At 45.0% G+C, this 27,179-nt stretch overlaps 1 protein-coding gene across 1 annotated transcript in view; it reads right to left on the bottom strand.

Moving 5' to 3' along the window:
• The window catches only part of LOC140404453 (fibrillin-1-like), a 716,712-nt gene that overhangs the window by 652,474 nt on the left and 37,059 nt on the right, over window positions 1-27,179 (bottom strand). The window contains exon 5 of the mRNA XM_072493009.1: window positions 20,926-21,021. Coding sequence (XP_072349110.1) covers window positions 20,926-21,021 — 96 coding nt within the window. The remainder of the gene's footprint in view (window positions 1-20,925; window positions 21,022-27,179) is intronic.

Below are 27,179 nucleotides of genomic sequence, written 5' to 3'. Positions count from 1 at the left end.
ACCCAGTCGGTCGGTTCCGTGACTTTGGAAATCACTCCTTGGTTCTGGAGGTCCTGCAGCTGCTGCTCGAGGCGGTCCTTAAGGGGTGCCGGGACCCTGCAAGATGCGTGCACCACAGGCGTGGCATTCGATTTTAATAAAATCTTGTAGGTGTACGGGAGCGTGCCCATGCCCTCGAAGAAGTCGTGGTACTGGTTGATAATGGCGTCGAGCTGCGCCCTGAAGTCGGTGTCCTGAAAGGCAGACGCGTCAGCAGGAGAGAGAGAGTGAACTCTCTGAACTAGGTTCAACAGCTTGCATGCCTGCGCGCCAAGCAGGGAGGCTTTCGAGGAGCCCACGATTTCAAAGGGAAGGATGGCTTTGCGGGACCTGTGCGTCACTTCAAGTTGGCATGAGCCGCTGGCAGCAATGACATTGCCATTATAATTTAATAGCTGGCAGGCTGATGGGAGGATGGCTGGTTTGACATGAAGGCTTTGGAGGTCAGACCTCCAAATTCAATGAGATTGGCGGAGGCACCAGCGTCCAGGCGGAATCGTATTTGGGGCCAGTTGACCGTCAGGGTGGCTCACCACTCATCGTCTGGATCGATGCTGTATACCGATAAAGGCTGGATTCTTTGCTTCGGGGACACCCTGTTTTTTGTAACGATATCGCCTCGAAAAGGCGCCTTCGGGTCCTCTGTGTCAATATCGGGTAGTAGGTCTGCATCGGACTCGGTGATCGTGGGTTGAATGGACATTCCTGCGAGGCTGGCTGAAGCGATATGAGTTGGCAGGCTGAGCTGATCTGCATAAAGCAGCATAGTGGCCAAGTTTGCCACATCTCAAGCAGTCGGGATTTGGCAGGGCACTGCCGCTTTAAGTGGGCGGAGCCACAGTTGCCGCATGTTGTAGCGTCAGTACGTTCGCTGCGCCACCGCGCATGCGCGGTGCGGTCGTACGTGGTGCGCGCCTGCACAGTACGTTCGTCGACGTCCCCTTGTTCGCTGCGCATAAGCACGGGAGTCCGCGAAAAGCGCACAAAATGGCCACCCTCATCCAGGCTGAGGCCCTGGAGTTGCTCGATTGCTTGGACCCGTTCTGCCTCGTGGGGACCTTGCCGCGCCGTTTCAGCCGCTTGTATGTGGGAATACCGACTAGTGGCGTGTTCATGTAGCACGCAGGTCTCGATGGTGGTCGCTAGGGTGAGCTGTTTTACCTTGAGGAGCTGCGAGCTGTTTTACCTTGAGGAGCTGCTGGCGTAGGGGGTCCGACTGAACACCGAAAACAGTCTGGTTGCGTATCATGGAGTCGGAGGTGGGCCGGTAATTACAGGACTGCGCAAGGATGCGGAGGTGGGTGAGAAAGGACTGGAAAGGTTCATCCTTATCCTGCAAACGCTGTTGGAATACATAGCGCTCGAAACTTTCATTCACCTCCATGCTGCAGTGAGTGTCAAACTTGAGGAGGACCGTCTTGAATTTTGCTTTATCTTCATCATCAGCAAAGGTGAGAGAATTGAAAATGTGTATGGCATGTTCCCCTGCCGTAGATAGGAAGAGAGCAACCTTCCTGGTGTCCGAGGCATCTTCCCGGTCTGTGGCTTCAAGGTAGAGCTAGAGGCGCTGTTTGAATATCTTTCAGTTGGCCCCTAGGTTACCGGTGATGCGGAGCGGCGGCGGCGGCGGGCGGACACTGTCCATTTTGCAGGATGACTGTATGCTGGTGGAAGGCAGATCACTTGCAGGTAGGTCTAAGAAGTTCTAATATCCCTCAACTCCTGGTATCATGACGTGTTGGGTGCTCTGGATCCGTGGAACACATACAGGCCACCAACACTTAAAATAGTGCAACACTAGTTTATTAAGTTAGAAACTGTTGAACATACTTTCACTGTGGGTTAACACGATGTTAGATTAAACTAAAGACCTATGCCTGTCCTATCCAGTCTATGCACTCAGCACATGGTGAAGATCTGTGCTGTAAGCTCTGTCCTACTAGGAGGCTGCATCCCGAATCAGCGGGAACGCTGATGCTCCCTGTCTTTATAGTGAGTGTGCTCTAACTGGTGATTGGCTGTGGTGTTGTGTGTGTTGATTGGTCCCGCTGTGTGTCCATCAGTGTGTGTGTATCTGCACCATGATATACTGGTGGATATTATGACAAATATCATGAATTAAATTTAGGGATGATGTGGAGATGCCGGCTTTGGACTGGGGTGAGCACAGTAAGACGTCTTACAGCACAAGGTTAAAGTCCAACAGGTTTGTTTAGAATCACTCACTTTCAGAGCACAGTTCCTTCCTCAGGTGAATGAAGAGGTGGGTTCCAGAAATACATATATAGACAAAGTCAAAGATGCAAGACGATACTTTGAATAAGAGTCTTTGCAGGTAATTAAGTCTTTACAGGTCCAGGCGGAGCAACTGGGGAGAGGGATAATCACAGGTTAAAGAGGTGTGAATTGTCTCAAGCCAGGACCGTTGGTAGGATTTCGCAAGCCCAGGCCAGATGGTAGGGGGTGAATGTAATGTGACATGAATCCAAGGTCCCGGTTGAGGCCGTACTCATGTGTGCGCAACTTGGCTATAAGTTTCTGTTCGGCGATTCTGCGTTGTCGCGGTTCCTGAAGGTCACCTTGGAGAACGCTTACCCGAAGATCAGAGGCTGAATTAACCTGGTGTTGAAAGACTTCTTACTAAATTTAGGATGTTCAGTTAGTAATAATCTCACCCTTGTCAAAAGTTTGTGATTTCAAGTTCACTCCAGGATTTGAATACAACAATGAAGGTGTAGTCTTATGTATTTGAAATGTTAAACCAAGGCCCTCTCAGACGTACATAAAAGATCCCATATCACTATTTAAAAGTAAGAAGTCGTACAACACCAGGTTAAAGTCCAACAGGTTTGTTTCGAATCACTAGCAGACAAGATCCCGAAAGGACTACAAATCACAAACCCACTCAAGTCGATCTACAACACAGACAAAATCCTACCAACCGTCCTGGTTTGAGACAATTCACACCTCTTTAACCTGTGATTATCCCTCTCTCCAGTCACTCCGTCTGGACCTGTAAAGACTTAATTACCTGCAAAGACTCAAATTCAAAGTATCATCTTGCATCATTGACTTTGCCTATGTGTGTGTTTCTGGAACGTACCTCTTCGTGATTCGAAACAAACCTGTTGGACTTTAACCTGGTGTTGTAAGACTTCTTACTGTGCCCACGCCAGTCCAACACTGGCACCTCCACATCATGACTAGTTAAAAGAAGTGGTGTGGAGATGCCAGCGTTGAACTGGCGGTGTGGGCACAGCAAGAAGTCTTACAACACCAGGTTAAAGTCCAACAGGTTTGTTAAAAGAGCAGGGGAACGATCTCCAATTTGCTGGACAAAATTTATCTGCTCATTATCGCACTGCTGTTTTATTAGAGTTTTCTACATGCAAATTGGCTGCTGCATTCCCTACATTACAACAGTGAGTAAACTTCAAAAACAATTAATTTACAGTAAAGCACTTTGGGCCATCTGGTGGTCATGAAAGATGCTACAGTTTATGAATGCAAGTCCTCTCTTTCAAGCACCTTTAATATAGAAATAACATTCCCAGATGCTGCCGATCTCAGAGCTTTGTACAGTATTACTACAGTATTACCACTTCATCAAACACCAGGACAGTTACACAGCTACAAAGAATCTACATACCAAGGCTGAGAAGGTAGCATAAAATGAGTCATAGTGCGCATCTGATGAGAAGAAAATGGGAGTGGTTACCCAAGGCCAAGTGCCAACTGGTCAGAGGTCCAGCAGTTTTTTGGTCACTTGCACTTCCGAAGGATTCTAACCTCATATAACCTGCATATAAATGTTGCTGCTGGCCAAGCCAAGCAACCCATGAGTCACTTACGTCCGTGTAAAATACGCTGCAAGATCTGGAAAATATTAAGGAACAGGCCAGATGTATGCTGTCATGAATGAACAGCTGTCTGTATTGTAGTCTGCCAAGAAGCATGTGGCAATTCCTGTGGCACTAGTGACAGAGGCTATAAATGCCATGGGAGCATTTCCAATGAATGATCACATTGCTGTGATGGAGTCCTTCAGCTACAGTCTTAAAGAGACTTTCTTAACTGGTTTAACATACCATGAAAAGACAAAAAGATGAAAAGACAACTTTGAGGCACAGAGTCCTAAATGTAATAGGTACGTTTAGCAGGAACAAGGCTGCATCAAGGTGGCCAACTCTAAACACTACAACTGACTCGTCAAGTAGTCTGAAACAAATAACAGCTGTGCCAAAATGTGATCGGGACTAATCAGCCACAAACAAGATGTAGCAGACTCAGGAGCAGTGTCACTGTAATGCACAGCATAAGGAAAAGTAAAGCCATTAGGATTCTAGAGGTTGTCAATGAACATATAAACATACAAATTAGGAGGAGTAGGCCACTCAGCCCCTCACATCTGCTCAGCCATTCAATAAGATCATGGCTGATTAACGGCGAGGTCCGAGTGGGGATGGTATGGGAGGCGCTGAAGGCGGTGGTTAAGGGAGAGCTGATCTCCATTAGGGCCCACAAGGAGAGGAGAGAGCAGAGGGAGAGGCTGGTGGGGGAGATGGTGAGGGTAGACAGGAGGTATGCGGAGGTGCCCGAGAAGGGACTGTTGAGGAAGAGGCGTAGCCTCCAGGCCGAATTCGACCTGTTGACCACCAGGAAGGCGGAGGTGCAGTGGAGGAAGGGGGTGATTTAGGAGTTTGGGGGAAAAGGCAAGCCGGATGCTGGCGCATCATCTTCGGAAGCGGGATGCAGCTAGGGAGATCGGGGGAGTTAAGGATAGGGGAGGGAGTGTGGTGCGGAGTGGGGTTGGCATCAATGGGGTCTTCAGGGACTTTTATGAGGAATTGTATCGGTCCGAGCCCCCACTGGAGGGAGGGATGGGTCGCTTTCTGGACCAATTGAGGTTTCCGAAGGTGGAGGAGGGACTGGTGGCGGGATTGGGGGCCCCAATTGGGCTGGAGGAGCTGGCCAAAGGGATAGGGAGCATGCAGGCGGGGAAGGCACCAGGGTGGACGGTTTCCCGGTCGAATTCTACAAAAAATATGTGGACCTGTTGGGCCCATTGCTAGTTAGGACCTTCAATGAGGCGGGGGGGGGGGGGGGGGCTTTGCCCCCGACGATGTCCTGGGCGCTGATCTCCTTGATCCTGAAGCGAGTCAAGGATCCCCTGCAGTGTGGGTCTTACAGGCCGATTTTGTTGTTAAACGTAGATGCCAAGGTGCTGGCGAAGGTCTTAGCCACGAGAATTGAGGATTGTGTGCCGCTGGTGATCCACGAAGACCAGACGGGGTTCGTGAAGGGGAGGCAGTTGAACGCGAATGTGCGGAGGCTCCTGAACGTTATTATGATGCCGGCGAGGGAGGGGGATACGGAGATAGTGGTGGCGATGGGCGCTGAGAAGGCCTTCGATAGGGTAGAGTGGGGGTACTTGTGGGAGGTGCTGAAGAGGTTTGGGTTTGGGGAAGGGTTTGTCAGGTGGGTTAGGCTGTTGTACAAGGTCCCGATGGGAGTGTGGCCACGAACAAGAGGAGGTCTGAGTACTTTCGGTTGCACCGAGGGACGAGGCAGGGGTGTCCCCTGTCCCCCCCCCGCTCTTCGCACTGGCGATTGAACCCCTGGCTATGGCACTGAGGGAGTTGAGGAACTGGAGGGGGTTGGTGCGGGGTGGGGAGGAGCATAGGGTGTTGCTCTATGCGGATAGACTTGCTGCTATATGTGGCGGACCCGGTGGGGGGAATGCCAGAGGTAATGTGGATCCTCAGGGAGTTCGGGGATTTCTCAGGGTACAAGCTCAACATGGGGAAGAGCGAATTGTTCGTGGTTCACCCAGGGGACCAGGAGAGGGGGATTGGCGAGCTCCCACTAAAAAGGGCGGAGAGGAGCTTCAGGTATTTGGGGGTCCAGGTGGCCAGGAGCTGGGGGGCCCTGCATAGGCTTAATTTCACAAGGCTGGTGGAGCAAATGGAGGAGGAGTTCAAGAGGTGGGACGCGTTGCCGCTGTCCTTGGCGGGTAGGGTGCAGTCAGTTAAGATGACGGTGCTCCCAAGGTTTTTGTTCCTGTTCCAGTGCCTCCCCGTGTTTATCCCGAAGGCCTTTTTTAGGTGGGTCAACAGGAGTATAACGGGGTTTGTGTGGGCGCGAGGGACTCAGAGGGTGAGAAGGGTGTTCCTGGAGCAGAGTAGGGATAAGGGGGGGCTGGCGCTGCTCAGCCTCATTGGGTACTACTGGGCCGCCAATGCGACGATGGTGCGCAAGTGGGTGATGGAGGGGGAGGGGGCTGCATGGAAGAGGCTGGAAATGGCGTCGTGAGGGTACGAGTCTGGAGGCGCTGGCAACGGCGCCGCTTCCGCTCCCTCCAATGAGGTATACCACGAGCCTGGTAGTGGCGGCTACCCTCAAAATCTGGGGGCAGTGGAGGCGGCACGGGGGGGCCCTCGGTGTGGATCCCAATACGGGGGAACCACCGGTTTGTCCCAGGGAGAATAGACGGAGGGTTTTTGGGGTGGCACAGAGCAGGGATAAGAAGGTTGGGGGACCTGTTTGTGGACGGGAAGTTCGCAAGCCTGGGTGAGCTGGAGGAGAAGTATGGGCTCCGAGGAACAACTTTAGATATTTACAGGTAAGGGCATTTGTCAGCCAGCAAGTGGTGGAATTCCCGCGGCTGTTGCCATGCACAGTACAGGACAGGGTGCTCTTGGGGGGGTGGGCTGGAGTGGGGAAGATGTCGGAAACTTCCCAGGTGATGCAGGAGGAGGAGGAGGCCTCGGTGGTGGAGTTGAAAGGGAAGTGGGAGGAGGAGTTGGGAGGGGAGATCGAAGAGGGGACGTTGGCAGATGCCCTAGGGAGGGTGAACTCTTCCTCTTCATGCACGAGGCTCAGCCTCATACAGTTTAAGGTGCTGCACAGGGCACGCATGACCGGGACAAGGATGAGCCGGATCTTTGGGGGAGAGGACAGGTGTGTCAGGTGCTCAGGCAGCCCAGCAAAGCACACCCATATGTTCTGAGCATGCCCAGCGCTGGAAGAATTTTGGAAGGGCGTAGCGAGGATGGTGTCAGGGGTGGTAGGATCCAGGGTCAAGCCGTGCTGGGGGCTCGCAATATTTGGGGTTGCAGGGGAGCCGGGAGTGCAGGAGGCGAAAGAGGCCGGTACTCGGGCCTTTGCCTCTCTGGTAGCCCGGCGAAGGATTCTTCTTCAGTGGAGGGATGCGACCCCCCCCCCCCCCCCCCCAAGCGTGGAATCCTGGATCAACGATATGTCGGGGTTCATTAAATTGGAGAGGGTGAAATTCGCCTTAAGGGGATCGGTACAAGGGATTTTTTTTTTTTTTTTTAATCATGGCTGATCTAATTGTAACCTCAACCCCACATTCTTGCCTACCTCCGCTAACCTTTCACCCCCTTGTTAATAAAAAATGTATAAACATACAAATGAAAGCATGCAAGCCTCTTGTGACCTCTTGGAATCACATGGGAATAATAGTTTTGGTGTCACATCTAAAAAAAACACACAGAAACTGAAAAGCACATCAACATTCTTAAACTTAACTCATTGGATTAAATGAAAGACTTCAATTGCATGTCACATGATTGACTCCCTGTTCACAGAATAAATGATCTTCAGATCTCCCCTCCTAGACTGGAATAGCAAAGTGGTGACCATGTCAGATTCAGCATGGTCATTAACAGTAATTGTGATCGCTGATCGATCCCGGCCCAGGCCACAGTCCGTGAGGAGTTTGCACATTCTCAGTGTGTCAGCGAGGGTCTCAACTTCACAAACCCAAAGATGTGCAGGGTGGGTAGATTGGCCATGATAAATTGCTCCTTAATTGGAAAAAAAGAATTGGGTGCTCTAAATTTTTTTTAAAAACATCAATTGTGATATGCTCCCCATGTGTTTTCCTTGGCTTTTAGTCATAATTGATTGATACTATCACAGTATATTGCTGGGGAAACCAGTGTCCAGTGGTTTTTTAGAAGTAGTAATCCATAAAAACGTAACTTATTTTTTTGTTTGCAGATTGCTGTCGTTGACTTTGAAGTAGTTGGCAATGCTACAAAAGAAGTGCTAGAACCACTCCATTTGACCAGACTTTGATTGTGTTAATGAAAAAGTGTAGTAGGGAAAGGCTTCACTGTCTGAGGGGAAAAGAAACCTTGCGTTCCAAGATAATGTGCAGCAAGTTTGGCAAGAGGTAGCCAAATACAATGTAGTCTCTCCCATGTTTCTAGGTCACAGAATCACGCAGTCCAGAAGTGGCCCTTTGGTCCATCAAGTCTGCACCGACGCGTGTAAAAACACCTGCCTACTTAATCCCATTTGCCAGCACTTGGCCTCAACTGGTGTAGCGCCATCCGTGTGGACAACCGATTACAACTAGCCTGCAGCTCCTTCCTTCTATCCGAAAGCACTAGATCTGCATCACCCGCGTACCTCCTGTACACCTCCAACATCTCATCTATCAACCTTTGCCGCAACACCATAGCCTCGACTATTATGACGTATTAAGTGCTCATCCAGGTACTTTTTAAAGGATGTGAGGCAACCTGCCTCTACTACCCTGTAGAAGGGACTTTAGTTGGCGGATTAGCTGCCTTAATACTCTGTATTCATTTTAACCGGCTGCTTGACTATATTTCATGGTAAGAGGCACTTGGCAATGCACGATGGATCTTTTGCCTTATTTTTTAGTCAAGAGGTTCTGTATGAAACAGTCAGAAGGTCATACAATGTAAATAAGCATACAGCTGCACACCGTTTTGCTGACAGAAGACAATTATTATTTTTCTTAGGCGAGGAACTCAAGGCCTGCTCATTTTTTCTGTCTTTCTGCTTATCTAAAGAATGCATTTTGTCCGCGATATTGCTTACTGTAACATATAAATTGCTTACCTTACCTCTGTAGAGAGGGGACATTTGGAATGACTTTGGTCTATCTAATCCCCCCCACAAACTTTGTGTTAAATAAAGGACCTTTCGCGAAAACTCGAAGTGCTGACTATTATTTTCTTCAACATACCCTCTCAGGCAGTGCATTCCAGACTGTCACCACCCTCTGGGTAAAAACGTTTTTCTTCACATCCTCCCTAAATCTACTGCCCCTCACCTTGAACCGGTCTCCCTTCAACTACGGGGAACAGTTGCTCCCTATCCACCCTGTTCATGCCCCTCAATCTTGTACACCTTGACCAGGTCGCCCCTCAGTCTTCTCTGCTCCAATGAAAACAACCCAAGCCTATCCAACCTCTCCTAGATCATGGGAGAAAATTACAAATCAGTCTTTGAAGTGAGCATGATTAGAGCATATCAACTCAAATGAAATAAGCAGTACAGAGATGTCAAAGAATTCATCTTGGATCTCCTAATAATGGTCTTTCAAGCAATAACTGCAATTTTGTGGTTGCCAAAAAGAGGGTCCCTTTAGCTCACACAATTGTTGTCAAAAAGATATTTTAAATCATGTCACCATTAGTCATGTGTGGTTATTTGAGGACACAAAGGTCACTAAATGCAGTTTTTAAATAAATAAAAAATAGATACCATTGCTAGGCACAGTATCGCAGCACAACTGCAACGTGTATGCAGGTGTACATTAAACTTCTGATTTCTTGGTTGGTCAGAAGAAAAGCAAGTATGCAAGTGTTTTTTGATTGCTGTGTGCACATCCTTAATTGTTGCTCATTGGTTATCTACTAAAATGATTTGCAATAGGAGTGAAAATATCATAGAAATACCAACAATGTACGGAGATGGTAATTGTAACTGTAGTCAGCTCAACTAATCAGAATAACCCTTCAGACCAGCAAAAGAAAACAAATACTTTAAATAAAAACAAAGCAAACAGTTTCAAGAAAAGGCTGTACATAACTGGTAACAGTCCAGCTAATCTATGATCTTCAGCCACCACGAGGAGCTCATCCTAGCTCATCAGGTGGAGGCTATAGAGAAAGAAAATAAAGAACACTTTTCAGAATCTTATGATGTCCCAGTTTACTTTGCAGACAATTAAGTACACTTTGAAGTGGAGTCACTTGTATAATACAGGGAAATTTGGCAGCCAATTTGTTTTGGGTCACAACAATGTCCCAAAAACATCGATGAAATAATGGGAGTGATCGAAAAGCCACGCTTCGCCCGAAAAGAAAGAAAAAAAAAGAAGAAAATCGCTTGTCACAAGTAGGCTTCAAATGAAGTTACTGTGAAAAGCCCCTAGTCGCCACATTCCGGCGCCTGCTCGGGGAGGCTGTTACGGGAATCGAACCGTGCTGCTGGCCTGCCTTGGTCTGCTTTCAAAGCCAGCGATTTAGCCCTGTGCTAAACAGCCCCAGAAGCCCTGAAGCAGTGCACATCAGCGCAACGTGGCCAATAAAAATCGGGAGACTCTGCTGCTGGGATCTACCCGGCTCACAATGCCTCGCGAGATCTAATGCAATCTCACGAGGCATTGCAATGTAAATCCCACCCATTGTGGGCAGGATCACTTTTGGCAAAACTACATATTGGAGTGAGACAGCTAGTCTCACCGTAGAATGCAGTTTCTCGAGGCAATCGATGCGTTGGGATCTATCCCCTTCGCCTCGGAGACCTCGGGCAAGCGCCGTTCAGTACTGGTCTCCACAAACAGGGACAAGATGGACCCTGGCAGTGCCACCTGCAATCTTCTGACCCAGACTATCCAGTGCCAGCACTGAGCCAGAAAAGAAAACTTGGGGTAAAAGAATACACAAAAAGAAAAAAATGGGGAAGTAGTCACTGTACTAATTGAACTTAATTTGCACGTAATACGCTGCTATAAAGAGGCTACATCAGTCTCAGCACAGTGCCTACGAGTCTTGGAAGTTTATCTTAAAACCTGGAACACAACAAAGTCAATACTGATACCTGAATCAATTCTGTAACATATGCCCAGGCAAAATGCATGCGTCAACACTCAAGGGGCCAGAAATCTACCATAGTGTATACATTTCAACTGAGCCTCTCCTGGAATGCTTACTCAATAGGAAAGCGGGCTGTGCACATACTTGCTACACAAGCACCAGAATATAGCGTACTCTCCACTCAACTACCTAATATGCCAACAAATTTCATACGCCAGTAAAAATAAGCTTAATATTGTACATATGTCCACAGTACCATTTTGTAGAGAACAAACTCTCTCTGTATAGCAACTTGGAAGCATGCAAAAATAGGCAGAAAGTATGGGCTAAAAACATTCAAAATGAATGCTTAGTAACTTGATGTGCAGAAACTTGACTTCACGCCAACAGAAATTTTCAGATTTCTCTTAGAATTGACGTATTCCTGGTATAACAGCGGGCAGAGCTGGGCACTGCTGGTGCTGCCTGCGGATCTCTGGATGTAGCATGTATTTGGAAATATCCAGAAGATTACTTCTAGATGAAACAACTTTGGCTAAAATGATTTTAACTCCCATTCTTTATGACACCACATTATTCAGGACTTTACAACCGATTGCTAACTACTGACAAAGAGTGGAGTGTGAGGTTTGTTAGTACGTTAAACGCTCACCTTGACATATGCAAATAGTTGACATGCAATGAGCAACTTTTCTCCTTCACCTTTCCTTCTTTTGTAAAAATTTAGAACATGTTTATCATTTTTGTACAAAAGCAAGTTGGAAATACAACCTCATAGCAATACATATGGCTCACATAAGTAACTATTGTGAAAAATATCAATACTGATGAAGGTGTACTCTTCTAACATTAAGGTTAAGCTCCATTCTAAGGTTAAATCAGACATGGGAGTAGTTGATCTATTGTCAGGAAGATGTCCCAATCCCCACCATTGCTATAACTCAGTGAGTTCTCCCAGTGAGCCAGAGAAGACACAGCAAGAGTGAGACAGCAAAGAGTGAGTTGGGGAATTTGAATCTAGGTGGGAATTGAATCCAATCAAATCAGTAATGCAGCTCCTTTTAAATTTCAGGAGTTTAAATTAATTTAAATTAATCTAGAATTGTGCAGTGTAGGTTAACAAGGGCTGCAGTGTAGAATTGTGCAGTGTAGGTTAACAAGGGCTGCCCCATCCACTCACATAACTGGTTGGCAGTTAAGTGTCAGTCACTTTAATCTACTTTGATCTAAAAGCAGGTGGGGGAGGGGAGTCAACTCAGGCCATTTTAAAAAGAGCAACTTGTAACTCACTCCCAGTGAGCCAGAGAGGACACAGCCAGAGTGAGACAGCAAAGAGTGAGTTTGGCAATTTTAATCTAGGTGGGATTTCAAAGCTGGGTGGGGAAGAGGTGCTTTTTCTCCCTGGTAAGTGATTGGTAAGTAGTTTTTCTTTTCATTGTCTAATTTACTTATTTGTTCTTAGTTTTTTGGAATTGTAGTTGTATAAGTTTACCTAAGGTTTAAGACATGGCAGGAGATCTCAGACCAGTGTCATATTCCTCGTATGCGATGTGGGAGCTCAGGGACACGGCCACTGTCCCAGGCTCCTTCACGTGCAAGAGGTGTGTCCAGTTGCAGCTCCTGTTAGACCGCTCAATGGCTCTGGAGCTGCGGATGGACTCACTTTGGAGCATCCGCGATGCTGAGGACGTCGTGGATAGCACATTTAGCGAGTTGGTCACACCGCAGGTGAAAGGTACTGAGGGAGGTAGAAAATGGGTGACCAAAAGACAGAGTAAAGGTAGGAAGGCAGTGCAGGTGTCCCCTGCGGTCATCTCCCTACAAAACAGATATACCGCTTTGGATACTGTGGAGCGAGATGGCTCACCAGGGAAAGGCAGCAGCAGCCAGGTTCATGGCACCGTGGCTGGCTCTGCTGCGCAGCTGGGCAGGAAGAGGAATGGCAGGGCTATAGTGATAGGGGACTCAACCGTAAGGGGAATACACAGGCTGTTCTGCGGACGCAATCGAGACTCCAGGATGGTATGTTCCCACCCTGGTGCAAGGGTCAAGGATGTCTTGGAGCGGCTGCAGGACATTCTGGGCAGGTGGGGGGGGGGGGGGGGGGGCAGTGAACAGCCAGCTGTCATGGTGCACATAGGCACCAATGATATAGGTAAAAAACAGGACGAGGTCCTACAAACTGAATTCATGGAGTTAGGAGTTAAACTAAAAAGTAGGACCTCAAAGGTAGTAATCTCAGGATTGCAACCAGTGCCACGAGCTAGTCAGATAGGAATGTCAGGATAGATAGGATGAATGCGTGGCTCGCGAGATGGTGCAAGAGGGAGGGATTCAAACTCCTGGGGCATTGGAACCGGTTCTGGGGGAGGTGGGACCAGTACAAACCGGACGGTCTGCACCTGGGCAGGACTGGAACCGATGTCCTGGGGGGGGGGGGGAAAGAGAGAGAGAGAGGGGGTTGCTAGCGCTGTTGGGGAGGGTTTAAACTAATGTGGCAGGGGGATGGGAACCGATGCAGGAAATTGGAAGGTAGTAAAACAGGGACAGAAACAAAAGGCAGCAAGGGGGAAAGTGTAAGGCAGAGAAGTCATAGTCAAAAATCAAAAAGGGCGACAGAACAAGGTACAGTGATTGAGGGGAGCTCAGTGAATAGGACCAGCAATACTAAAAGGAATAAAACCGAAAGTAAAAACATTAATGGGATGCGAGGCGGCAGGTTGTTACATGAAGATATGGGGTCAACGACAAGGAAAATTAGGAGAAAAGTTAAGGGGAAATATAACTTAGAAGAGGTTACTGATCGAGGTGTTAAGATTAAGAACAGAGGTAAAAAAGCCAACATAAGTGTACTTTACCTGAATGCTCGTAGTATTCGGAATAAGGTAAATGAGTTGATGGCGCAAATCATCAATGACTATGATTTAGTGGCCATTACTGAAACATGGTTAAAGGATGGTCACGACAGGGAGTTAAATATCCGAGGGTACCAAACTATTCGGAAGGACAGAGTGGATGGTAAGGGAGGTTGTGTAGCTCTGTTATTTAAGGATGACAACCGGGCAATAGTAAGGGATGACAACCGGGCAATAGTAAGGGATGACATCGGTGCTATGGAGGATAAGGTTGAATCCATTTGGGTGGAAATCAAAAATAGTAAAGCGAAAAAGTCACTGATAGGAGTAGTCTATAGGCCACCAAATAGTAACATTATGGTGGGGCAGGCAATAAACAAAGAAATAACTGATGCATGTAGAAATGATACAGCAGTTATCATGGGGGATTTTAATCTACATGTCGATTGGTTTAACCAAGTCGATCAAGGCAGCCTTGAGGAGGAGTTTATAGAATGTATCCGCGATAGTTTCCTAGAACAATATGTAATGGAACCTACGAGGGAACAAGCGGTCCCAGATCTGGTCCGGTGTAATGAGACAGGATTGATTCATGATCTCATAGTTAGGGATCCTCTCGGAAGGAGCGATCACAATATGGTGGAATTTAAAATACAGATGGAGGGCGAGAAGGTAAAATCAAACACTAATGTTTTGTGCTTAAACAAAGGAGATTACAATGGGATGAGAGAAGAACTAGCTAAGGTAGACTGGGGGCAAAGACTTTATGGTGAAACAGTTGAGGAACAGTGGAGAACCTTCCAAGTGATTTTTCACAGTGCTCAGCAAAGGTTTATACCAACAAAAAGGAAGGACGGTAGAAAGAGGGAAAATCGACCGTGGATATCTAAGGAAATAAGGGAGAGTATCAAATTGAAGGAAAAAGCATACAAAGTGGCAAAAATTAGTGGGAGACTAGAGGACTGGTAAATCTTTAGGGGGCAACAGAAAGCTACTAAAAAAGCTATAAAGAAGAGTAAGATAGATTGAGAGTAAACTTGCTCAGAATATAAAAACAGATAGTAAAAGTTTCTACAAATATATAAAACAAAAAAGAGTGGCTAAGGTAAATATTGGTCCTTTAGAGGATGAGAAGGAAGATTTAATAATGGGAGATGAGGAAATGGCTGAGGAACTGAACAGGTTTTTTGGGTCGGTCTTCACAGTGGAAGACACAAATAACATGCCAATGACTGATAGAAATGAGGCTATGACAGGTGAGGACATTGACAGGATTGTTATCTCTAAGGAGGTAGCGATGGGCAAGCTAATGGGGCTAAAGGTAGACAAGTCTCCTGGCCCTGATGGAATGCAACCCAGAGTGCTAAAAGAGATGGCTAGGGAAATTGCAATTGCACTAGAATCTGGGGTGGACATTACCAGTGCGGTAGACCACTGTTTAAAAAAGGAGGTAGGCAGAAAGCGGGTAATTATAGGCCAGTGAGCTTAACTTCGGTAATAGGGAAGATGCTGGAATCGATCATCAAGGAAGAAATAGCGAGGCATCTGGATGGAAATTGTCCCATTGGACAGACGCAGCATGGGTTCATAAAGGGCAGGTCGTGCCTAACTAATTTAGTGGAATTTTGTGAGGACATTAACAGTGCGGTAGATAACGGGGAGCCAATGGATGTGGTATCTCTGGATTTCCAGAAAGCCTTTGACAAGGTGCCACACAAAAGGTTTCTGCATAAGATAAAGATGCATGGCATTAAGGGGAAAGTAGTAGCATGGATAGAGGATTGGTTAATTAATAGAAAGCAAAGAGTGGGGATTAATGGGTGTTTCTTTGATTGGCAATCAGTAGCTAGTGGTGTCCCTCAGGGATCAGTGTTGGGCTCACAATTGTTCACAATTTACATAGATTATTTGGAGTTGGGGACCAAGGGCAATGTGTTCAAGTTTGCAGACGACACTAAGATGAGTGGTAAAGCAAAAAGTGCAGAGGATACTGGAAGTCTACAGAGGGATTTGGATAGGCTAAGTGAATGGGCTAGGGTCTGGCAGATGGAATACAATGTTGACAAATGTGAGGTTATCCATTTTGGTAGGAATAACAGCAAAAGGGATTATTATTTAAATGATAAAATATTAAAACATGCTGCTGTGCAGAGACCTGGGTGTGCTAGTGCATGAGTATCAAAAAGTTGGTTTACAGGTGCAACAGGTGATTAAGAAGGCGAATGGAATTTTGTCCTTCATTGCTAGAGGGATGGAGTTTAAGACTAAAGAGGTTATGCTGCAATTGTATAAGGTGTTAGTGAGGCCACACCTGGAGTAGTGTGTTCAGTTTTGGTCTCCTTACTTGAGAAAGGATGTACTGGCACTGGAGGGTGTGCAGAGGAGATTCACTAGGTTAATCCCAGAGCTGAAGGGGTTGGATTACGAGGAGAGGTTGAGCTGACTGGGACTGTACTCGTTAGAATTTAGAAGGATGAGGGAGGATCTTATAGAAACATATAAAATTATGAAGGGAATAGATAGGATAGATGCATGCAGGTTGTTTCCACTGGCTAGTGAAAGCAGAACTAGGGGGCATAACCTTAAAATATGGGGAAGTAGATTCAGGACTGAGTTTAGGAGGAACTTCTTCACCCAAAGGGTTGTGAATCTATGGAATGCCTTGCCCAGTGAAGCAGTAGAGGCTCCTTCATTAAATGTTTTTAAGATAAAGATAGATAGTTTTTTGAAGAATAAAGGGATTAAGGGTTATGGTGTTCGGGCCGGAAAGTGGAGCTGAGTCCACAAAAGATCATCTATGATCTCATTGAATGGTGGAGCAGGCTCGAGGGGCCAGATGGCCTACTCCTGCTCCTAGTTCTTATGTCCTTATGTTCACCTTAATGAGGTCAGTAATTTATCACAATGCATACATTTAAAAATCATATTCACTTACTTCAAATCATTGATTATATTTTTTTGAAATGTTTAAACTATGTAATTTGCAGCTGACAATATTCACCAGAATTTAGTTACATACAGTGTACAACTCTCACTACAAAGACACTGTACTCATTGAGTTATTGGAAGCCGAAATCAACTGCTGCTCCATTCTGGGAGAAACAAATAGTCATTCATCACTTCAGGTCACTACAAACATGCCTGATTCCTGGGATGTGAGACATGCACAGGTATTAGGCAACATTCACAGAGACTTTGGAGCAAGTTGCCTGTCTGCTCATTGGGTAGTGAGAACTTATATCTTGTAAAATATTTGCCAAAAGTGGCAATTCTAGGATATTAGCTTGATATAATAATGATATTTTAACAGCTAATTTAACAATTATATTAGCCCCTTAAAAAGAAACAGGCAAATATGCGTGTTTAAATGGAAATGTAATTCAACATAAGAACAGACAAACCATTCATGTTAATATAGTATGCCATATTTTCTGTGAATTTCTGGGCTAGTCAATGAAATATAAACTCAGAACCAAATTTGGTATTACAAATATAATCTATCCCAGTAGGTTGACACCTTTCTGATTAATTTATCCAAGATTTGGGCTGAATTCAAGACAGTTCTGTCTGTTTTTTTATTCCCAAAAATAAAGTCAAATAATCTTTATGCTTGTAGTTAATACTGCTTATTTTATTTTCATTTGGTGCTGTTTCCTAATTATGGTCAAGAATTATCAAAATTGGAAATACCCTGAAACTTCTTATACTGTTGCTCATACATACATTACTAACAATTTGATAATTTGTTCCATTAGGATCATTGCACGAAAACAACTTGTATTTCTGTAGCATCTTTAAGACAATAAAACATTTGAAGCTGCTTCAAAGGCATTATAAAAATGTCTCTGAGCTACTTTCGGAGATATTAGGGCAGATGACCAAAGTCTTTGAGAAAATTGAGGGAGAGAGGAAGAGAGGTTTATAAAGGGAATTCTCGGGTTTACAGCTAGGCAGCTGAAGGAAAGGCCACCAATAATGCACAATTATAATTGGGTGATGCCTTGAGGCTTGAATTAGAGTTATACAGATGTCTCGGAGAGTTGTAGGGCTGAAAGAGATTACAGAGATGGAGGGGAATCAGGTGAGGGAGGGATTTGAAAACAAGTTTGAGAAACTTATAAAATTCGAACAAGATTAAACAAGGTAGATTCAGAAAGCATGTTCCTGATGGTGGGGGGAGTCCAGAACTAGGGGTTATAGTTTGAGGATAAGGGGTGACCCTTTTAGGAGTGAGGTGACAAGAAGGTTTTTCACCCAGTGAGTGGTGAATCTGTGGAATTCACTACCATTGAAAGTAGTTGAGGCCAAAACGTTGTGTAATTTCAAGGAGGAATAGATATCGCTCTTGGGGCTAAAGGGATCAAGGTATATGGGCTAAGGGTGGGATCAGGGAATTGAACTTGATGATCAGCTATGCTCATAATGAATGACAGAGCAGACTTGAAGCTCGAATGGCCACCTCCTGCTTCTATTTTCTATGTATGATAATTTTAAAATTGAGGTGCTGTTTAACCAAAGGCAAGTGTAGATCAGCAAGCATACGGGTGATGTTTGAAAGGGGATTGAAATGAATTAGGACATGGGCAGCAGAGTATTAGGTTACCTCAAGTTTACAGAAGGCAGAGTTAGAATAGTTAAGTATGGAGGCAACAAAAGCACGGATGAGGTTTCAGCAGCAATGAAGCTGAGGCATAGAAGTGGGGGCAGGTGATCTTAGAGGTGGAAATAGATAGCCTTAGTGACAGCATTAATGTGTAATTGGAAGTAAATATGAAATCAAGGTTGCAAACGGTCTGGTTTAGCCTCAGACGGTTGTCATGGAGAGACATGGAGTCAGTGGCAAGGAAGCAGAGTTGGTGGCGGGATCTAAAGACAATGGTTCCAATCTTCCCAATACTTAACTGGATGAAATGTTGAATAAGCAGTCTGACAATTTAGAGAATGTGGAGGGGCCCGGACAGGTGGTTACAAGGTAGTGCTCAGTGCTGTCAGTGTACATGTGGAAAATGACATTATGGTTTTGGATGATATCGCCAAGAAGCAGCACGTAGATAAGAAATAAAAAGCAGCCAAGGATAGATCCGCTAGGGACACCAGAGGTAACTGTGAGGGAAGAGAGCATATTGATGGTGATTCTTTGGCTATGATTAGAAAGGTAAGAATAGAATTACGAGTGCGCAGGTCCAAGCAGCAGAACAATAGGGGAGAGGCATTGGATCAACTGGCTGTAGACAGGTCAAGATGGATGCGAGAATATAATTTAGGATATAGGATATAATTTGCGACTTTTAAGAGTTACCAAGAAATGATCAACTTGCAGGGTGAAGGGAAAAAGCTGGAGTGGAGGACAAATTTGGATAGCTCTTTCAAAGAGCTGACACAAGGATGACAAGCAAAACATTCTCCTTTCATGCTATAAGATTCAGCAAAAAAGTGGTCAAGGACTATATAATTCTCCGACTACCATCATGACAGTCACAAGATGCATAGAATCCCTACAGTACAGAAGGAGGTCATTTGGCCCATCTAGTCTGCATTGATCCTCAGAAAGAGCACATGGCTTAGGCCCAATCCCCCGCTCTATCCCATGATACCACGCATTGATCATGGATAATCCACCTGCACATTTAGGGCTCGAGGGGGCAATTTAGTATGGTCAATCCACCTAAGCTGCACATCTTTAGACTGTGGAAGGAAACCAGAGCCGCCAGAGAAATCCACGCAGACACGGGGAGAACATACAAACAAAACTAACTGGAATTTTTAACTAATCATAACAATTAAACGCTATCCAATTTATTATAACAGACCCAGACGTGAAATAGAGAACAGCTCCAGTAGTTAAGTACTTAGCCCCGTAGGTAGCTCTGTTGCTTCACAGCGCCAGGGGTCCCAGGTTCGATTCCCCGCTGGGTCACTGTCTGTGCAGAGTCTGCACGTTCTCCCAGTGTCTGCGTGGGTTTCCTCTGGGTGCTCCGGTTTCCTCCCACAAGTCCCGAAAGACATGCTGTTAGGTCATTTGGGCATTCTGAATTCTCCCTCTGTGTACCCGAACAAGTGCCGGAATGTGGCGACTAGGGGCTTTTAACAGTACCTTCATTGCAGTATTAATGTAAGCCTACTTGTGACAATGAAGATTATTATTAAGATTATCAAAATCACCTGTTTCTCCCAAGCATGGTACACTTGGGTACCCTGGTGTATTTCAAATTACTCATATACTGTTTCCCAAAATATCTAATTTGCATTTGATTCAATTAATGCTTCCAACAAATCCCTGAGGAGACCATCCATAGATTGATCACTTAATCACTGAAATAGTGTTTCCACAGATTAGGGTTTCAATTTACTTCCTTCAAGCACCGTTTGTTCTGGACAAGGTGATACAGCTTGACGTGGTCTACACTATCAATTCCATTTAGAGTCCTTAAAATAGCTGTCATATCACCTTCCAGCATTCTCTTTTAATGTACATAATCACTCTTCATAATCAAATTCTTCCATCTCAACAATTTTTGTTGTTCTGTTCTGTACCTTTCAGTAGCTGCAATATCTTTTTAGTACTGTGGTAACCAGAGTTGTAAAACTCAATATAGGTAAACAGTACAATTGCTGATAAACACAAGGAAACAACAAATAAAATGGGAAATAGATCTCATATTAAGATAATATTTTGACCATTAAAGAGTACACAATAGTAGGCCATTCGATAAGATCATGGCTAACTGACTGGCTTCAATTCCACTTTCCTGACTGTTTCCCCCATAACTCTCGACTCCCTTGTCATTTAAAAATCTAACTCTGCTTTGAATATATTCAACCAGCCTCACTGCTCTCTGGGAAGAGAATTCCACAATTAATTACCCTTAAACTAAAAAAATAATCTCTGCATCTCAGTCTTAAATTGGAGGCCCCTAGTTTGGAAACTGTGTCCCCCAAGTTCTAGACTACCCCACAAGAGGAAACATCCTCTCAATATACACTCTGTCAAAACCTTCAGATTCTTATTCTTGTTTAAAAGTAAGATTACTCGCCTTTTTAAACTCTAACCTGCTTAAGCTTTCCTCATAAGATAGCCCATTCATCCCAAGAATCAGTCAGGTAAACCATGATTTATTTACAGTCTGTTATTGCACCAATTGCCTTACCTCTTTCACACTGTGCTCCTGTAAATCCATATGTACAGGCACAACGATTGGGCGCAACACATCTTCCACTGTTCAAACATCCATTCTCACAGGTAGCTGGAAAACAATTTTTTAAATTTGGAAAATCATTTAAAATCGGCTTCATCTTGGTTAAACATTTGTGTCCATCAGACCTGACTATTTTTCAAATATGCTACAACAGTTGAAGTTTTAAATTTCACACTAATCTTTAATCAAGCTTTAATCAAGAAATGCACACTTGCCCTCTAGCCTCTGGATGGATGCATGAAACAACCTTACAAAACTGAATTACTTTCATGGATTTATGCATTTCAAGGTGTTCAGTACTCACTTGATCAGTGCATTATAATATGAAACTACAATTCTTAGCAGCACAATGCATTCAACATATTAGTTCAACGTTATGAGCCGCATAACACAACAGATTGATAATTCATTTAAACTTTTAATTCTTAGAAAATACACTTGAACATGAAATCATCATTCAACATGCCCAATATAAACAATTATTAATCATAATGAAATTATTTTGCTAAAGAAATGTATTTGGGGCTGGGCAGACAGGACTGGTCCAACGTTAGCCCATTTAAATCCTGTACTTAGCAAGTTTAATTATGTGTTATGCAAATTGATGACGAGTATATTTTAGAGAGAGAGAGTGAGAGATCAGCAAACTAATTTCTTGCATATCAAGGCAAAAAATGAAAAAACTTAATATCATATCTCCCAGAGGTATATTCCATTAACTGGAAATAATTAAGGATGGATAATATGAATGAATGAAATGAAAATCACTTATTGTCACAAGTAGGCTTCAAATGAAGTTACTGTGAAAAGCCCCTAGTCGCCTGTTCGGGAAGGCTGGTACGGGAATTGAACAGTGCTGCTGGCCTACCTTGATATGCTTTAAAAGCCAGCGATTTAGCCCAGTGTGCTAAACCAGCCCATTTAAACCATTTAATAGATATTAAAACCATACGTTACAAACTGCCCATGAAACTAATTTAAGGTAAAAGTCAATATTCCTTTGTAAAAGCTGTTTTGACATCAGTAAAGAACTCTAAAGGAGCAGGTTTCCTGAAGTCTGTCAACTTCTACCTCTTTTTTTAGACAGATCCTGTGGGCAGTTCAAATACTATTTTGTGCCAGGATATTTGTCCAAAATTGTCTAAGGGAAAGTTACCCGTGTACCATCCAAGGGCATAAATATTTGACCACTTTTCATTCAGCATCAGAACAGAAAATGCAAAACTTTGTGCACAACAGCTGGAATGCTTCAAATCAGTGCAGTCATTCACTTTCCATCCACTGACTTGCCAGTTGACAGACATGGCTTAATAATTGGCTGCAGGAACGAGGCAGAAATTCCTTTTAGCTGCGCGTACTACTGCAGACTGCCTGCAGTAAGTAGCTCACCCCATGAATTAAAAACAAAATCAGGTGAGACACCCTTCCAAGAAATACATCATGGCTGTGAACAAATATGGGAATGGAACTCAGTTTGGAGGTCAGAATGTCGCACAAAGGGCTAATTGAGAAATAGTGTCCAGGGAGGTTAGAGGAGTAAGGTCCAGGGAGGTTCGAAGAATAGGATCTAGGGAGTTGAGGAATAAGGGGCTGGATTCTCCACTCCGCCACATTTCTGCCCCAACCCACCGGCGGGATTCTCCGTTACGCCGGCCGGTCAATGGTGTTTCCCATTGTGGGGCAGCCCCACGCCGTCGGGAAACCCCCGGGCGCCGGCAAAACGGAGAATCCAGCCCAGGTTGTGGGCAGCACGGCAGCATAGTGGTTAGCACTATGGCTTCACAGCGGCAGGGTCCCAGGCTCGATACCCGGCTTGGGTCACTGTCTGTGTGGAATCTGCACGTTTTCCCAGTGTCTGCGCGGGTTTTTTCCGGGTGCTCCGGTTTCCTTCCACAAGTCCCAAAAGACATGCTATTAGGTAATTTGGACATTCTGAATTCTCCGTGTACCCGAACAGGTGCCGGAATGTGGCAACTAGGGGCTTTTCACAGTAACTTCATTGCAGTGTTAATGTAAGCCTGCTTGTGACAATAAAGATTATTATAATAAAGTGGTTCGAGGAATGGGGTCTAAGGAGGTTAGAGGATAAGTATCTAAGGAAATTGAGGTGCTTTGAGGAAGTAATAACTTAATTGTTAAATGCTTGAAGATGATTTGAAGCCCTCTGTGACATACTGCTTTGCCTGTGATTCTCACCAGCACTAAGGGTTTCTTTAAACCATGGCTCATTGCAATTAACCAGAGTACTATATGCACCTTCATAGAAGATGTGACTGATATCTTATTGCAGAACAGTTACAATCCCATTAATTTCCAAAGTGTGGAGCAACAGAATACAGAAAGGCTATACTAATACTAGGGGCTTTTCACGGTAACTTCATTGCAGTGTTAACGTAACCCTACTTGTGACAATAAAGATTATAAAAAAAGATTTAAAAATATAATTGTGTTGCTGCTTTTTTTTTTTTTTTAAAAAAGATATCCTTGGGTGTCATCCACCATGCACATATGGATGATACAAAAGGCCGAAGTCAAATCATTGGCATATGCCAACCAAAGATCATAGGTAGGAGATAATGTGAACCTAAATCACCGGGCAAGAAATGTGCACAGTAATGTCAGTCATTTGATTTCAATCTGTATCAAAATCAATTGACTGATATTTCTCAAGAGGACATACCTGGACAATTTTCCACACTGTCAGGTAGATGTCAGTGTAATAACTGTACTGGAACAACCTGCCAGGAGGCTGAACTAGTTCCAAAGCATAAATTTTCAGTGTTGCAGCTAGGATGTTGCCAGGGTCCATTACCTTTACTGTACCAATGCACTCAGCCATTTCTTGATATCATGCAGAGTCAATAAAATTGGCTGAAGATTTGTACCACAATTGTGGAGACCTCCAAACAAGATGAAGATGGATCATGCACTCAACCATTCTGGCTGAAAATGGTTGTAAACGCTTCAGACCTTGCCCATACTGAAGTTCACCATCTTTGAGGATGGGAATATTTATTTATTTTAGAAATTTAGAGTACCCAATTACCTTTGTTTTCCGAATTAAGGGGCAATTTAGCGTGGCCAATCCACCTAACCTGCACATCTTTGGGTTGTGGGGGTGAAACCCACGCAGACATGGGGAGAATGTGCAAACTCCATACAGACAGTGACCCAGGGCAGGGATTCGAACCTGGGCCCTCAACGCCGCAGTCCCGGTGCTAACCACTGTGTCACATGCGCGCACCCCCCCCCAGGATGGGGATATTTATGAACCCTTTGCCTTCCACAAGTTTTTTGATGGTAAAGCACCATTCACAACTGAATGTGGCAGGAGCTTTGATCAGATCCTTGGAATCACTTAACTCTGCCTATAGCATGTTGCTCATTATTTCACGTGTGTGTCATCTACATTGGCATTTCATCTTTAGATCTTTAGATGGGGAGCACGGTAGCATTGTGGATAGCACAATTGCTTCACAGCTCCAGGGTCCCAGGTTCGATTCTGGCTTGGGTCACTGTCTGTGCGGAGTCGGCACATCCTCCCCGTGTGTGCGTGGGTTTCCTCCGGGTGCTCCGGTTTCCTCCCACAGTCCAAAGATGTGCATGTTAGGTGGATTGGCCATGATAAATTGTCCTTAGTGTCCAAAATTGCCCTTAGTGTTGGGTGGGGTTACTGGGTTGTGGGGATAGGGTGGAGGTGTTGACCTTGGGTAGGGTGCTCTTTCCAACAGCCGGTGCAGACTCGATGGACCGAATGGCCTCCTTCTGCACTGTAAATTCTATGATAATCTATGATACACTTGGTGCTGCTCGGGTCATGTTCTGCTACACTCCTCATTGAACCAGTAAAGGGTGCAACGACAAGTCCAGTAAGAATAGGCCAATTAGTTTAACTTCAGTAATGGGAAAGCTTTTAGAAAAGGTAATTTGGGAAGAAAGTTAAGTCATTTGGACAAATATGGATTAATTAACAAAACCTAGCATGGATTTATCAAGGAAAAATCGTCTTTAACTAACATGTTTCAACTTTTCATGAGGTAACAAAGAGAATAGATGAGGATAATACAGTTTGTGGTTTCATGGATATCAAGAAGGTATTTGATCTAATGCCACATAGTAGGCTTGTCAGCAAAGTTATAACTCATGAAAAAAGGAACAGTAGCAGCAAGGAAACTAAATTGGCCAAGTAATAGAATCAGGCAGCAGGAGTATTTGGTTGCTTTTTGGAGGAAGCTATACAGTGTGGTTCCCCAAGGATAAGTGTTAGGACCCCTGCTTTTTGAAAATATGTTAATGAACTAGGCTTGAGTACACAGGGGAGAATTTCACAATTTGCGGATGACACAAACTTGGAATTGTGATGAATTGTGAGGAAGCTAATAATAAACTTCATTGACAGGCTGGTGGCATGGGTAGACAAGTGCCAAATTAAATGTAATACAGTAAGTGTGAAGTGATTCACGTTGGTCAGAAGAACAAGGAGAGTTAATATAAAATAAAGGATGAAATTCTGAACAGGTGCAGAAGTACTATAGCACTTTAATTATAATGTGGAGATGCCGGCGTTGGACTGGGGTGAGCACAGTACAAAGTCTTACAACACCAGGTTAAAGTCCAACAGGTTTGTTTCGATGTCACTAGCTTTCGGAGAGCTGCTCCTTCCTCAGGTGAAATGTGCGGAGTTCCTCACAGTTCCGCACAGTTCCTCACCTGAGGAAGGAGCAGCGCTCCGAAAGCTAGTGACATCGAAACAAACCTGTTGGACTTTAACCTGGTGTTGTAAGACTTCGTACTTTAATTATAGTACAGAAGTACTATAGATGTACAGAAGAACCTGGACTCTATGCAGACAAATCATTGAAAATGACAGGGCAAGTTAATAAAGTAGTTTTGACAGGACCTTAGGCTTTATTAGTCAGAGCATGAAGTACAGAAGCAAGGAAATTATAAACTTGGACAAAATACTGGTTCAGCCTCAATTGGAATAGTGCGTCAATTTCTGAGCACCATATTTTAATAAGGATATGAAGGCAGAGAGGGTGCAGAAAAGTTTCATGAGAATGGTTCCAGGGACGAAGAACTTAATGTCCATGGATAGTGGAGAAGCATGGTCTCCCCCTTGGAGAAGAAATTACAGGATTTGATTGAGGTGTTCAAAATCAAGAGGGTCTAGACAAAGTACGTATGGAGATATTGAGTGAGATTCTCAGTTTCCGACTTCGTAATCGTCGATCAGGCGGAGAATCCAGTTTTACGACCGATTTGGGGACGGTGCCTGTTTTACGCAGGTTGCGCATGCTCCACTCCCTCCGAAACAGCATCATCGCAGCGCGCAGCGCACGCTGTTGGGACGGCCTCAGGACGTCACCAGGAAGCCCTTCCCGATAGGCCAAGTTCAGAACGGCGTGGGTGATGCGTGGTCCCAGCCATGCGGGAACCCGGCGTGGCGGCTGCGGATTATGATCAGCACCGCCACAAACGAACGGGAGCCATGCTGCTGACCGGCTATCTGGCAGGTCAGGTCCTCGCATGGCTGACGTGATGTTGTATGGTGCGACCGCTGCAAGTCGACGCGTACGCATGCGCGGCCATGGACACGGCAATTTTCCGCCCGTTTATTTTGTGGAGGCTGGCCATTTTACATGGCGTGCCTGCTAGCCCCTCACCGGTCAGAGGAATGGTGCGGGGGCGGCACCGATTTTTCCCACGTAAAACGCCATGGATCCTCCCGACATAGCCTCACAATCGGGGAATCTGGCCCATTGTTTCCATTAACAGAAGTATCAAGATTCAGAGGGCACCAATTTAAGGCAATTGGCAAAAGAAGCATTGGTGATTTTAGGAAAAGTTTTCATTTTTAACTCAGCGAGTGATGAGGGTCTGGAATGTGCTGCCCGAAAGTGTGTTGGAGGTAGATTCAATTATGGCTTTCAAAAAATAATTGGACAATTACTTGAAGTGAACAAAAGTGCAGGGCTACCGAGTGCAGGAGAGTGAGACTGGGTGAGTTGCTCTTGCAGAGTCGGCATGGACTTAATAGGCAGAATGGTCTCTTCCTATGCTTTACCATTCTATGATAGGTGGGTGGGGGAGAATGAGATCAAGTAGGTTTTTCCCTCATGTTAGTTCTCTCACCACTTGCCACAGGTGCAGTCCGGTAGCCAAGAGCTTCCGAATTCAGCCAGCTCAATCAGTAGCAATGCTAC

The sequence above is a fragment of the Scyliorhinus torazame genome, chromosome 30 (genome assembly GCF_047496885.1).
Source record: "Scyliorhinus torazame isolate Kashiwa2021f chromosome 30, sScyTor2.1, whole genome shotgun sequence".
Classification (NCBI taxonomy): domain Eukaryota; kingdom Metazoa; phylum Chordata; class Chondrichthyes; order Carcharhiniformes; family Scyliorhinidae; genus Scyliorhinus; species Scyliorhinus torazame.
This window is presented reverse-complemented; position numbering and strand designations above follow the sequence as displayed.